The sequence below is a fragment of the Tricharina praecox genome (genome assembly GCF_024521635.1).
Source record: "Tricharina praecox strain CBS 144465 chromosome Unknown BZA05scaffold_4, whole genome shotgun sequence".
Lineage (NCBI taxonomy): Eukaryota > Fungi > Ascomycota > Pezizomycetes > Pezizales > Pyronemataceae > Tricharina > Tricharina praecox.
In genome coordinates, this window is record NW_026250406.1 from 1,226,324 (window position 1) to 1,241,148 (window position 14,825).

A 14,825-nucleotide genomic window follows, 5' to 3' on the forward strand; every position below is an offset into this window, starting at 1 on the left:
CACCACATATCCATACATCCACCACCCATCCATCCACCTATCCACCCACCATCGATCCTTACTTCCATCCATCCATCATCAATCCATCTACTGCAGGAACTGCCGTTCTTCGCTCAGCTCATCGCTTCGTCCTGCAAGAGCCTACAGGAGCCTGCAGGAACAAAAGACACTCCGGCAAATTATCGTTCGTCGCCGCTGCCACCTTTGTCAGCTACCATACCAGCTACCATACCGACGCAACGACAGCCCGGCGAATTATCGTTCGTTGCCGCTGCGGCCTTTGTCAGCTGGATACCATACCGACGCAACGATGCTGCGGCGTGCTTACTGGACTTACTGGACCTACTGGACTTACATACTGGACTTATTGGAGCCCGCGCGACGACCGAGCGGGACGCTTGCAGAACAAGAACTGGCGCCGCACATTATGGCGATCGTGACAGTACAGTACATGAACTCGAGCCGAAAACAAACCACCATCCAACCTCGCCAGCGAAGACGAAAGAAGAAGCGTGGGGAAGACAAGAGCTGGCGATTCGTCCGCTGGAAGTTGGAAGTTGGAACCGCATAGGTAGCCTGTGGGTAGTCTGTGGGTAGGTACCCACATCACCAGACACCGAATGAATGCACTCAGCCGGTATCGACGCATCGACGCGGGTACATACACCTGCCCAGTGCCCGGTGCCCAGTCCCAGCTGCTCGCTATCTATCTATATATCCTCATCGTGCATGCGCGCCATACCAATGATACCATACAGATATCACCTGCGTGACTGCGTGACTGCGTCAGTCACGGTTCCGAACCACGGCGACGACTTTATATGTATACGGGCGGGGGACAGGAAGTGGAACTGGAACCTGCACGTATGTATGGAGGCTTTGCTTCTGCTGCAGACTGCAGTCCGTATAGGTCGGTGGGTATAAAGTACCGTACAGGTACCTCGTTCGAGTGCCAAGGCTGTCTTTCTTGTCTCTTGTCTCTTGTCATCCAGCGAGTCGACTGTAGTCTGTGCCGCCTCCTTCCCTCGTTCGTATCTATCGGTACAGTACAACGCACGCATCCTCGCATCCTCGCATCGTCACTGCCTATCGTATCGTGCTCCCCCAGCTGTACGGAGACGAGGATAGCTAACGATACCTACATAGCTAACTTTGGGCGATTGCATGCGATTGCTTGCGACTCCCAGTCTCCCAGAATACAGATACCTATGTCTTGGCATTTCCTCTCCACCGCCCCTTCGTTCGACGTTCTCTTGTCTCGGCGACCGGTCTCAGTCTCGGTCTCTTGGCGTGGAAAACAACGCACAGGTAGAGTACTAGTACATGATGACATGTATACCGGTAGTAGAGACCACTCGAGCGACTTTTTCCTTCTTCTTGGGCTGGGTGAATCCAGCTGAGAGGGAGAGAGAGAGAAAGCAGAGGTCCCTCGATTGGAGGACTACAGTCGAGCCGAGTGAGAGTACCTACGATATTTTCCTTCGAATCCCGACCCCATGCGCCAATGCTCTACATACTCTATCATCCATATCGGCGGGGACTCTGGGATTCTGGGAATTCATTTGTCACACGGAGATTACCGCCCAACCCCAGCATCGGATCAACAGATCAATCATCCCGGTGGTCGCGAATTACTTCCCCACGTTAGATAGGTAGATTAACCACGAAGATCATCATATGTATCTACTAGATGACTTCATTAGTGTTGGGATAGGCTGAAGACAGGGGTTCAGCCTCGCTGTGCGACCCTCATACATTTCTTATTTTTCTTCAAACCAGCGATTCAATCACCACCACAACCACTGTTCAAGACGTTCTCTTTCCCTCGAGCATATTTTGACATTGTTGTCATGATAGTTGTGGTGGTTGGGACCGTTGGGTGATGAGAGAGAGACCCTCTCACTATCATCAGCCTCATCTTGCAGCGCCAAGATTCAGCCTATCCCAATACTAATGAAGTCATCTAGTACCGTATTATCTCAGATAACTGACCTATCGCACAAAGTCATTAGCGCTGTTACACATGGGCTTGGAGCGTTTCGCATGTGGTTAGCGCTGGATTGGAGGCCTTGGAGCTTAGTCAATATCAGTTACTAGCGCAGAATTCCCGTGACCGTCTACACTGCTATGTAGAGTACATACCGCCCGTCGCCCTCCCGCCGGTCGCGCCCGCCAGTCGTGAACACGGGTGGGGGGGCGACGACTGGGGGGCGACTAGCGGGGGCAATGGGCGGGGCACGACGATTGGGACGCGACTGGCGGGGGGGCCATGGGTGGGCGCGACGGGCGGGGGGGCGACGGGCGACGGGCGGTATGTACTCTACATAGCAGTGTAGACGGTCACGGGAATTCTGCGCTAGTAGCTGATATTGAGTAAGCTCCAAGGCCTCCAAGCCAGCGCTAACCACATGCGAAGCGCTCCAATGACTTTGTGCGACAGGTCAGTTATCTGAGATAATACGGTACTATATCCGATACATGCATGTTACCTTGCTCTAGATAAACATCTCGGTGGTCGCGAATTACTTTACCACGTTGGATTAGATAAGTACATAGCTTCGAAAATAAAATGATACCTGTGATGATCTATCCTTATCGCCAAAATAGTGAACAGTGAAGACAACCCGGTCTGTCGACGTCGGGGGCAGGCGTGTAACTATGGCGTCACGAAAGTGCAAATCCCAATTACCCATATGTGCACATATAACTAGCCCCGGCGTGTTCCGCTCGTTTCGTTTCGCGGTTTCTTTGCTGTGATCACCGCCACGGGTTAACTACGGCGGAGTCTTTGCATATGAGGGGGGGGCGGTCATCAATTTTATTTTGCATCCATGAGCCTTTGTAGACTACGGCGAACACCAACATATGAGGTATGATATGTACGTATATATTACGTGGAGGCGCTCACATCTCCGCATACTGCACTTATTGATACCCGATAGATGGGTGGTCCTTAGATATCGGTTTTCACCGGGTTAGGCTTAAGATGGGTCCTGGGTATCATAAATTTGGTGGCGATGATGTGATGATGGTGGGGAAATACCTAGGTAGTGCGAAAAAAGAAAACTCTGCTTGGTGGCCGATGGCTTGAGGGCTTTTTGGTGAGGTGGCCGACGGACTCGGGGATATCTAGCTAGAAACGGCGGCATGGATAATGGATGATGGATAATAGATGATGTCAAAACCTGAATTTGAGAGAAGAACTTGACTTGACTTGACTTGACTTGTCAATTGATGAGATGGATGAAACGAATGAGACGAATGAGATGAAATCAGATGAAATGAGAGGAATGAGATGATATGATATGAGAAAGATGAGTAAACTGTAAACTTCAAGAGACTGCTTGTAGTGAAAGGGAAGGGGAACGAGAAAGGGAAGGGGAACGAGAAAGGGAAGGGGAACGAGAAAGGAAAATGGAAACACCCAGCTCGAGCTCCGAGTGTAGATAGAGTTTCGACAAATACACAGACAAACGGACGAACTTCAGCCCCAGACAGAGAATCTGGGAATGCGGGGATCGACAAATGCCGGAATGGGCTGGGCTGGGCTGGGTAGTGCCGGAATTGGTAGGGCTGAGGGCTGAAGAGGCTTATTCTGCTCTGTTGAGAAGCCAGGGAAATTGAAATGGCTGAAAAGCCACAGCTTAAGGCTACTTACGGCGACGATCGATGTGAAAGTTGAAAGAACAAAGAACTGACAAAGAACCAATGATTAGAATAGGCGAGCAACGGTGGAATGTAAGAACCGACAGGATGAAAACTTAAAAGAGCATAAGACGAGGCGAGGCGGGGCGAGTTACGTTCGGTGAAGCCTGAAGGGGTGAGTACGTGATGAAGGATCCCGATCGATCGTGCGCGCTCACGGCGAGAGGAGCCGATTGCAGTGGGGTTCCGTCCAGGGGTGATTCTCGGCGCGGAGGAGAGGAGGAGAGGTATGTGAGGAAGTATGTACTATGAGAAGCCGCGGCGGGAGCCCCAGTTGGTGTACTGGTAGAGTTGACGAGTTATCACGAGTCACGGTATGCACTCGCCCCGGGATGGGCCATGATCTAGAGTATCTGACAGGTGCTTGGACGCTCTCGGTAACTAACGTGAATAACATCGAGTTCGAGTGCGTGGTCCGTGGATACCTGCGGCCGGCGGTCCCTCCCGTTACCGCTGCAACGGTAGCCTGAGTCAACCCCTTGGTATGCAATGTGCGGGTCCCAGTCGAGGATCGAGGATCGTGGGGGGATCGAAGCGACAAAGCTTAATTGGAAGATTGGAATGTGAGTAACGAACTGTCGAACTGTCGAGGAGTCAGACAGTCGGACAGTCGGACAGTCGGACAGTCGGACAGGTGATGCCGGGCGGCGGGCGCCCGGGGAATGCAAAGTTCGAAAGTAGCCTCGCTCGTGGAGTCGTTGCTATTATGTAGGTTTGTACTCATCAGATTATCACTCGCCCCTCCCAGTGTTCGCCGCGCGCGCCAAAGCCGCAATCTGGTCGACGTCTGTAGGCTGTGTTCGGAACCAACTTGGGATGCCCGGGTTCGTCGCGACGATAGACTTCTCGGGATCGTATTTCAATTGCGGCCTACTGATAAAAGCGGCCATATGAGGAGATTCGGGAATTGCTCCGCTTGGGTCGTGTCACCGAGCTATGTATTTATCTATTTACTTGCTCTCGGATGGGAATGACGGAATTGATCGTCGCCAGCTACGCGATCCCGGTCACCCGGTGCCCGGCAACTAGTAACGATGGGAGGGAGGATTTCCAGATTCTGGAACCTTTGTTTGTTTGTTTCATATTCTAGCGACCCGTCTAGATCATGGCAACACATGTTGCAACTTACACAAGCCGTTTCCTGATTTACCTATTGTCCAACACAACTTTTGTGAGTTTTCGAACGGCCGAATGTGGCTTCCCCCGGCTGCCCTCCGCCCTAGCCGTTCCCAGAGGATTCGGGAACCCCATACCATCATGTCGACGGGGGATACTCTAGTTCACGAGTGACCGTGCCGTGTCCGTGGGTTACTGTTACTATTACAGAATCCGGCCAGGCATGTGATATCACTCGATAGACATCTGGGTTCTGATTGTCGACGTCCATTTCTTGGAGGTGGATAGGAGGCGGCGAGGCGGACTAGTGACTTGCGGTGGCGCAGGGATGAGTTGAGGGAGTGGACGAGTCGGGGAAGAACGGATGAGTTGAGGAGCTAGATATAGCCATGATATAGATAGGTCGCATGCAATCAATGAATGAACAAAAAAAAGATCCTGTAATCCCATAACATCACATCGTAATAGTAAACGCGATGATGTTCTTAAACGCGGTTAAGTCCCAGATACTTATAATTTGGAAGTAGAGGTGATAAATACGCCATTGTTATAGAATGCAGCAAGTTCACAGCGCCATATAAATCGCATGTATATAAAGCGGGCGACGATACTGGATCATGAGATGGATGGAAGAATCATCCAGACGCCCTGGTCTGAGATGCCAGGTTGTGGTACTTCGTCGTCGTTATTCCTGTCCATCGTAGCGCGCGGGGTGTGGGACCCAACACTTTGTAACTATCGAATTCATGTTTCTAGCACGGAAAAAACCCGCGTGACCTAGTGGTCACGTACCCGACGGAGTTAGCATGGACAGCGGTCCATCTATTGGGGTTTCCAAGCCACCCACCGGGGGTAGTGAAGGTTTTTTGTTCAAGATACGGTTCCGTTTTTTTCTTTAGTTTAATCATTACATTCGACGTCGGTAGAGTAGAGTAGATCATGGCAGATTACATATGCGTTTCCGCCCGGCTATCACCGCACGACTGCTGGCCGCGAGCTCGATACCGGTTCCTTATTGCTCTCCGCCTAACCCTTCCGTCGAGTCAAACCTCCCCACTCACCGCTCAGCCCTCCACGCTCAACACAGGCAAGAAAGAAAGAAAGTATCCAACGTCGCTATTAACCTCATCGCCGAGAAGCAGTGCCGCTTATGTACCGATGTGGTTCCGACAGACGACGGCATAGGGAGCTCGTACGTCAATCGGTCGTTGCTTGGAATGGCTTACTGTCGGTGCTTGACGGTGGATCCATATGCACTGAGGAATATGGCCTTGAGCCCTTGGCCTCGCGCGGTGGACACTGTAGGTTCCACAATGCTTCACAGCACATGGCTCGATCCTGTCGGTCTCTGTAGAGCTTTTGTCTGAAATCAATTCTTCCGAGAACTCCAGCACCCTTACTTCTACATTTCACTCTCATCAACCTTCATGCAACTGTGCGAAAACTACCAAGCCCCAGTTCCAGTCCCCTCCGGTTCCTCGAGCCCGGCACAATATCCGAGTTTACATAGTGGGCGCCATCTGCCCCGGCTCACATGATCATGGCACTCGATATGTAGCATGTCTCTGTGCATTTTGTGATGTTATCCTCCAAAATACCTACCTAGAGAGATGGTAGGATTTGATTATGCTCTAACCCGGTGAGCTGAAGTGCTGGGACGGATAGAGAGAGAAGGAAGCAATGTATTGTCGCATGCGGCCTATGTACATAGACCATGGCGACGCAGTGATGTGACCGAGAGAGAGAGAGATCTTCAGTTTATTTCGCATGCAGCCTAGGTATCTAGGCTATGGCGAACCGTCGCACTCGTTTTCTGCCGACTCTGGCTGGCCGGAGTGGAGACCCTCGACCCGCTACCGGCTAGCACGATGGGATGACTTTGGTTGTGAGTCTTGCGTTTTCAAGGGTCGTTCTGCTAGCTAGTGACGGTATCACTCGGCCCTTTGAAGCAAAACCCTAGCTAGGGCTTCTTCTCCTCCACACATTCTACTTCCCTTCCTTCTTCCTCTTCCTTCTTCCTCTTCCTCACCACCAACACCAACACCAACACCACTACCACCACCACCAGCAACAACACCACCATCACCACCACCAAACCATTCGACCAGCACCCGGACAGCACCACACTACCGGCGCCGATCGGATAGGAAGTACAGCAACATTCGTCCATACGTCACATCTTTGTTTTCAATACCTTGACTGTGACAACGTGGGTTGATTTGTGGGAACCTGGAGACCAACTGCACGACATCAACTGGACAACACCAACTGGACAACACCAACTGGACGACGCCAACCCGGACGACACCTCGACTGGGCGCTGTGTGGGGAGGGAGTGCGGACGTAATGCAGGCCGCACAGAAGAGTAAAAGACGTGATCACGTACCCCCGGTCCCGGCACGGACCAACAAATGCGGCACACACTGGACCTGGACCTGGAATTCACCTATGATCAATGGACGTATATAAAAAATGCATCCTTCCACCACGACCTCGGTTTTCAATACCCTGGTTGTGGTGGAGGCGAGTGTATGCAGACATACCGGCATTCGCCCGGGTACATGTAGTGTGGCACTGCCAGGCGCATAGTTTATCACTCACGCCCTCCACGTAAGCGGAGGTATTCGCCAGGTTCCACGTGCGTGCGGCCTGCAAAACCAACGAAGTGACGTTCACGAAGTTGAAATAACACCACGCCGTTGACACTCCGAGAGATACAACCAGCACCACAGCCTGGCGGAAGTTATGACTACCGGGCCCCGGCTACCCCGCTTCGTCCATTCGGCTTTTCACGAGTCACAAGTCACGAACCTCCGCTTCGATGACAAGCACTTCATTTATCCTCTCCATACACTGCTCCACCACACCCGCAAAATAAAGCCTAGCTACTCGCGCCTCCTCCTAAACAAGATCTTCTGCGCTGAGTTCGGATTGTTCAATTCCTCAAAGAATACACTCTTCGAGCTCTGAGACCAGACGAGATCATCGATGCGTGTCTGGGCTCCTCCGAACCCGTGGCTCACGTAGTCAGCAAGGCTGAGATCCGGGTGGTTCTTGATTTCGGCGAGGTATTTCCGCGGCGCCACCATGACTGGCCCGACCATACTCGGTACCCAGAAGATGGCGGATTCCCCAAGCTGGTGGGAGTCAGCACCTGGTTCGGATGAATGTCCCAAGAGAGAGAAAGCGGTACCTTCTATATCCCCTCCTGGATCATAGCCATGCATTGAAAGCCTCACGGGGTGCTTGGAACTGAATTTCCTTTGAGAGTCGCTATTGAGGCTTGTCGCGGAGGTTGAGGCATGTGAAGTCACTCGCGTACCAAGTGATGACGCGGAAGAGCCAGCGAAAACCACGGAGCAGCAGGTAGTTACGATAGCTTGGATTCCGTACTTAAGCTCTAGTATGTATGGAGAAACTAAAAGTTCCATTTTTACGGGAACAGATGTTGCGCATGGATGCCTCGAGCCGCGGCTAGCAGGTCCATGATTAGTAGAGCTAGCTACAGTGTTCGACGAAGTCCTTTCCCGGTACCGAGTGGGACGTGTGTACCAGCACGGGGTACCGGTACTGCCCACAGGAACGGGGGAATGGCCGCATAGGCCAGTACCGGACGGTGCCGCGCTTTACTGTAATCAACCTCATGCCGGGGGTACCGGCACCGGGTGTTGCGATGCAGTAGGTACCGTCATAATCAGCGCTGTATTGTAAGTCTGGCGCTGTGGGCTCACGGTATCGTCACACGCACTCTACTAGGTAGCCGGTACGGAGCAGTAAACGTCGATACTGTTTGGAACGAGCCGGGGGTGGAGAGCTCTAGTTTTCATGAATCCACTCGGTCACAAGTGGATTATAGTAAATAAAAACCGAATAAATAAACCTAGCAAAAGACAATACGCGAAATGTACCCTAGCTAGTTATAACTCCTCCTCTTAAACAAGATCTCCTGTTCTGGATCCGGATTAATCACTTCGTCGAAGGCAATACTCTTCGGCCTTTCCTTCTGGCCATCCGGAAACTTGAAATCATATTTCATCAATAAATGTGAGAGGATAATCTTGATTTGATTTCCAGCGAAGAACCTATGAAACAAACAACTCGTCAGTGAGGCGATAGGTTGCGGGAAAGGAAGGTGAAAGTACCGGCCGGGGCAAACATGAGCTCCATGACCGAAGGCGAAGAAGTTTTCGGAGGAGGTGACAAATTGGTGAGCGTTTTCTTGTCCGGGCTCTTGGCGCAGCTTGAGAGAGCGGAGGCCGTCGAAGGTGTCTGGGTCGCTATAGATTCGGGGGTCACGGAGAACGGTGCGGGATGAGACCTGGATGATTTGGCCGTTGTAGATCCTTAAGCCGTCGAAGAACTCAATGTCTTGAGTTGCTTTACGCTGCAGGGTCGCTGTGGCGGGGGTGTTAGCCATAAATGGTGACCGAGTCGGGGTTAGATCTTCCATACCGTCTTGGAGAGGATGGAGGCGCTGGCTCTCCTTCATGAAACTGTCCATCTTCTTCAACTTTCGTACTTCGCTCGCCGCGTTGAAATTGGCGCCTCCCAAGACCTCCCGTAGCTCTTCCCTTAGCAACTCTACATACTCCGGGTACTTGCACAGATCGTACACGAGGTGGGTCATAGTTATGCTGGTGGTATGGATCGCCACGAAGGCAAGAAACAGCTGGATATTCGCTAGGTCGGAATCCGGCTCCCCTTGGTTGATCGCCCACTGTAATACATCGTTCGGTTTGACGTAAGCATCTCCCTGTATCTTCTGTTGTTCTCGCCGCTCCTTCACGACGCCCATGATCAATGTGTCGGCATCATGGACTGCCTTCTTGAGCGCTCGGTAAGAGGGTAGACACCACTTTGCAATTGGTGCGAGGAAACTCCCGAATCTCCGCAGCTCTAGGCCGGCTGTCATGACGGTCGTGGTGTAGTTTATAGCGATGTCGAGCCAGCGCTGGTCGCGGCAGAGCGTTTCGCCGAGAAAGACGCGGGAGCTGACGCGTGCAATTATCTGCTGCAAGGTTGGATGCATTGTATGTGCGATCCATTCTGCATACTGTTAGACTTGTCGAATAGGTAAGTGGATGTGTAGGAAATTACCATCAGTCAAGGGGAGCTTAATATCCATTGCCGAAACCGTTTCTTCGGAGAGAGCGGCTGTAACATGGCTGAGCGACTGGGTAATGTTTTTCTTGATAATCTTAATGAGGTTTTGAGACCGGAAGAATTCATCGCTACCCGTCTGAGCTCCTCCAAATGCATCTCGGAAGTAATCCGCGAAGCTGAGGTCTGGGTGGTTTTTGACTTCCGCTAGGTATTTTCGTGGTGCTATCATGACTGGTCCGATTGAAGTCGCCACCCAGAAAACGGCAAATTCTCCGAGCTAGTTAGTATTAACAGGATTCTGTTAAGTTACGGTATCAGAGGGGAACAATACCTTCTGGATACCTTCCCGGATCACTGCCGCGCATTGCGTGCGGTATCGCGCCTGGCCTTTCTTGTAACCGTCCGGGCCAGGCGGCATACCCGAGAACACATACTCCCGTTGTTTCCTCTGAGAAACGGCCTTGTAGAGCCAATTGAGAAACACGGCAAAGGTACACGTTAAGAAGATAGTAGCCGATTGGCGATACTGCGGATTTGACGTGAAGGTTTCGAGAAGTGTCATGGTTGCTGTGTTTTCGAAACTACTAGATAAACATGCCCACAGCAACGGCGAAGTCAGCCCTTTATACGCATCTTCATCATCCTATCCCAGAAAAATCGGGCTCGCGCAGCCCCCCTCACGAATTCGCTTTACGGCTTCTCGAGATTCCCAACAACGATACCGCCTTAGTGGCGGTTATCTTGACTACTTTCCGCCATCAGCACTGTATACCTGAGCGATGGGGATCATTCTAATCTAGGGGCCTTCGAAGTTGATCACCACGGCCGAGCTGGGAAACCTAGCGCCGGCGTGGGGTAGATGTATGTAGTAGACACCGGGGTGCTATCTGATCCGTTTGTACATACAAAGTAGAAAAGGAACATTCTGTAAGTGGGTTTAACCGTGGGGGCAGATATCCGATGCCCAGAGGACTCAACAACCAGACCTACGAACAAGTCGGTAATTAAACTGGGCGGAGGCCGTGAGCCAGTCCATTTAGCAGTTATTTTTAGGCAGTTAATTTTGACGCGCAAGTAGTAGACTAGTGGGTGCAGTTTCTATCGGTACTCGAGCTGGTTGAACTGTGGTAGGCTGCTGATCTCCAGCCGAGGCCGCCGAGTCGAAGCGTGTCCCCGTACATTGACGCATACGGACAGAAGCCATATGTAGAGTTCGACGGCTAAGCTTGGCGCCTTAGTTGATATTAAAACAAGCCTCTTACCCGTCGCCGGTACCGAAAAAGTCTCCTGGCCCCCATAGCAGAACGTGCAAGAGCAATGATCTCCCTTCCGGTCAAGCTGCGGGGTCATGGGCTAGGAGAGGTGTCGCGCCGATGTTGCAGGATGCATGGCATCGGCTATATAGGAGTATATAGGAGCATGAGGTAGCTTTCATGAGACATACATGATGAATAATCTTCTGCAGACATTGATGGTTCTGCTGTAGCGTAAAAGTAGATTAGTTATCAATGTTCCGACAATTTGCTGGCTGAGGACGGCTCTGCCGGCTAGTTTTTGAACCCATGCCGGCCTCATATTACAACGACGCACATCTTTTATCTATCCCTACGTAGTCTTATCTACGGCCGACATATAGAATAGGCCGATATCCACCCATGTGAATAATCCACAAAGATATCGAGAAGTCTCCCAGATAAAACTATGTGGAGGCAGGATCCATCCGTTTTATCGTTAGTTAGAGAGCCGAGTGATAAATGATGTATGAAGTTGATGCCTCTCACATCTCTCCTTTCTAAGCTTAATATGATCTCGGTGCTTATATACATCACTGGGCAGGCTACCACAAGATTGCCGCCGACTCACACTCCATGCTCGTCCTCAGCTCAGTCAGACTGGGCGAGCTAGATAATGACGGCGACGTGCAGCCAGCAAGCCACCTCAGTCTGAAACCGAACTTTAAGGGATGTTGCGCGAGCCCGGGGGGGTTTGTTTTTGCGAAGGCTCTAGGAGAGGCAACGGTTACTATCTATATCTTCTTTGCTGCTACCGGAAGTGAGAAACTATGATTTCCCCGATCGCACTCGCACTCGCACTCGGTCACAAGTTGACCAGATATGTAGAATCTGGCATGTGGGGGATCGCGGTAAATAAAAGCTGAATATCGAGCCCCTCGAGTTACACGCCGCACCACAGTATCTGCAGATGACTATGGTACATAATACGTAGCCCAGCTAATAACGCCTTCTCCGGAACAAGATCTCCTGTTCAGGATTCGGACTGATCATCTCCTCGAAGCACAGATCCGCCGGCCTGTCCGTCTGCCCATCCAGAAACCGGAAATCATATTTCATCAATAAATGTGAGAGGATAATCTTGATCTCGTTTGAAGCAAAGAAGCTATTCGTGACTCGTCAGCGAACGTGATCCTTTGGAAAAGAGGCGGGGGGTGAGAGTACCGTCCAGGGCAAACATGAGACCCGCAGCCGAAGACGAAGAAGTTGTCGGTTGAGCTGACGAACTGGTGTCTGTTTTCTTGACCAGTTTGTTGTCGCATCTTGTAGAACCGGAGTCCATCGAAAGAGTCGGGATCATTATAGATGCGGGGGTCGCGGAGGGCGGAGCGGCAAAAGACTTGAAGGCGATCGCCGGCGTAAACCTTTAGGCCGTCGGAGAAATCAATGTCTTTAGTTGCTTGACGCTGCAGTATCGCTATGATGAGGGCGGAGTTAGCCGCGAGTAAGAGGTCGGAGTGGGGTATGGAGTGGAGAATTTTACATACCGTCGACGATGGGGTGCAGCCGCTGACTCTCCTTCATAAAGCTGTCCATCTTCCTCAACTTGTGTACTTCGCTCGCCGCGTTGAAGTTGACGCCTCCCAGGACCTCCCGTAGCTCTTCCCGTAGAATCTCCACATACTCCGGATACTGGCATAGATCGTACACCATTTGAGTCATCGTCGAGCTAGTAGTATGGATTGCCACGAAGGAAAAAAACAGCTGGAAGTTGGCTAGCTCAGAATCCGGCTCTCCGATGTCGATCGCCCATTGCAGTGCATCGCTCGGCTTTACATACGCATCGCCCTGGGCCTTCTCTTCTTGTCGTCGTTCCTTCACGACAGCCATGATCAATGCATCGGCATCGCGAATCGTCTTTGTGAGAACTCCGCAAGAGGGTAGCCACCACTTTGCGATTGGGGCGAGGAAGCGTCCGGCTGTTCGCAGTCCTATGCCAGCCGCCACCATGTTTCTGGCAAAGCTCAGAGTGATGTAGAGCCAGCGCTGATCACGGCAGAGGGTGTCGCCGAGGAAGACGCGGGAACTGACGCGAGCAACCATCAGTTGCAATGTGGGATGCAATTTGTACGAGGTCCATTCTAGATACCGTGAGCATCTGGACGAAAGGATGTGACATCTCGTGCAGCGACCTCCTTACCATCAGTTATGGGCAGCTTATCATCCATCGCCAATGCCGTTTCTTCGGAGAGGGCAGCGGTGACGTGCGCGAGCGACTGGGTAATGTTCTGCTTGATAACGGTCATGAAGTTTTGGGACCGGAAGGGAGCATCCACGTGCGTCTGAGCTCCTCCGAACCCATCATAGAGGTATTGCGCAAAGCTGAGATCCGGGTGGTTCTTGATTTCATCCAGGTATTTCAGCGGCGCAACCATCATTGGACCGAGCATCGACGGCACCCAGAATACGGTGGATTCTCCGAACTGGTATGTTATTCAGCATAGGAATGAGATTGAGTGCTAGGGGAAGGGATCAACCTTCCGGATCCCCTCCTGTATCACTGCCGTGCATTGCGTGAGGTATTGCATTTGCCCTTTCTTGTAGCCATCTAGACCGGGAGGTACATTTGCATACACGTACTCGCGTTTCTTCTTCTTCCCTTCGGCAATGGACTTGTAGAGCCAGTTGAGAAGGACGGCAAGCGTGAAGGTCAGGAGGACGACGCCCGGTTGGCGATACTGCGGATTCGACGCGAAGGTTTCGAGAAGTGACACCATATTTGCTGCGGTCGTCGAAATACCTACCCCAACAGCGGCGGCAAAATCAGCCTTTTATACGCCTGTCAATCACCCATCCCAGCAACTACCACTCGGGTTGACGCCACCACCGCATCCGTTTCACAACCTTCCGAGATTCCCTATCGATATCAATATTGTCTGTGCCACCGCTTGTTATCTCATTTAGCCTTTTCTGGCGCGTCAAATCTACGCTATATCTGAAAACCTTCTCAGTCCACCCTCTGTCGCCGACTCGCCGACTCGCCGTCGATTCCAGGGTACGTACATACAGTATATAGTACCAGGGTAAAGGTAGTATAGTCGACTCGGAGGCGTCTATACCGGCTAACTCTAGTTTCGGACTGGCCTTTGAGTCTACAGACTTCTCGGAGACGAACAAACAGAAGTCTATTACCTATGGCACCGGAAGATCATTCTCCGAGCCAGGTGAACCAACCCAGATTCCTCGAAGGCATGATGGCTCAACCACCAGGCCTGCGAACGGTCTTTCAGTTGAACCAGGTGCTGCTAGAAGGAGTTGAGTTAGTTTGGGCACGTGAGTGGGGAAATTGGTGCAGTTTCCTGTCGCTCTTCGAACTGATAGGTAAACCCGCTGAGTGGTTGTATTGGTAGATCATGCGTGAGGGGTCTTGGACTTGTCGGTAAATCTGCATAGATTCGCTTATTCCACCTGTCCCGTTACCGCCCCCACCATCACCAACCGCTGCCGGCCACACCAGCAATCCGATTCTGTGTGTCAAATCCTGTGTTCAGTTCGTCCAGTATCGAGTGCTTCTGCTTCATACTTTTGTTTCTCTTACCTCCTAGGTATTACCCTTGTTTCAAGGGCAAGTTCATCAGCCCTGTCGTCCTCACTTCTTTACCCTCTATC

The 14,825-nt window shown here is 51.6% G+C and overlaps 2 protein-coding genes across 2 annotated transcripts; both read right to left on the reverse strand.

The window, feature by feature from the left end:
• Positions 1–8,734: 8,734 nt before the first annotated feature.
• Positions 8,735–10,551, reverse strand: BZA05DRAFT_428855 (cytochrome P450; the record flags this gene model as incomplete). The annotated part of the gene is made up of 5 exons (XM_051486108.1): positions 10,256–10,551; positions 9,919–10,201; positions 9,274–9,867; positions 8,964–9,216; positions 8,735–8,903 (listed from the first exon to the last, which is right to left on the reverse strand). Exons 1-5 carry the CDS (start codon positions 10,484–10,486, stop codon positions 8,735–8,737), a joined length of 1,530 nt encoding a protein of 509 aa, XP_051342648.1. The 5' UTR covers positions 10,487–10,551.
• Positions 10,552–12,066: 1,515 nt separating this feature from the next.
• BZA05DRAFT_471573 (cytochrome P450) lies at positions 12,067–13,958 on the reverse strand. The gene is made up of 5 exons (XM_051487968.1): positions 13,694–13,958; positions 13,357–13,639; positions 12,704–13,297; positions 12,381–12,633; positions 12,067–12,321 (listed from the first exon to the last, which is right to left on the reverse strand). The coding sequence occupies exons 1-5, from the start codon at positions 13,931–13,933 to the stop codon at positions 12,156–12,158; spliced, it is 1,536 nt and encodes a 511-aa protein (XP_051342649.1). The 5' UTR covers positions 13,934–13,958; the 3' UTR covers positions 12,067–12,155.
• Between the last annotated feature and the right edge of the window lie 867 nt (positions 13,959–14,825).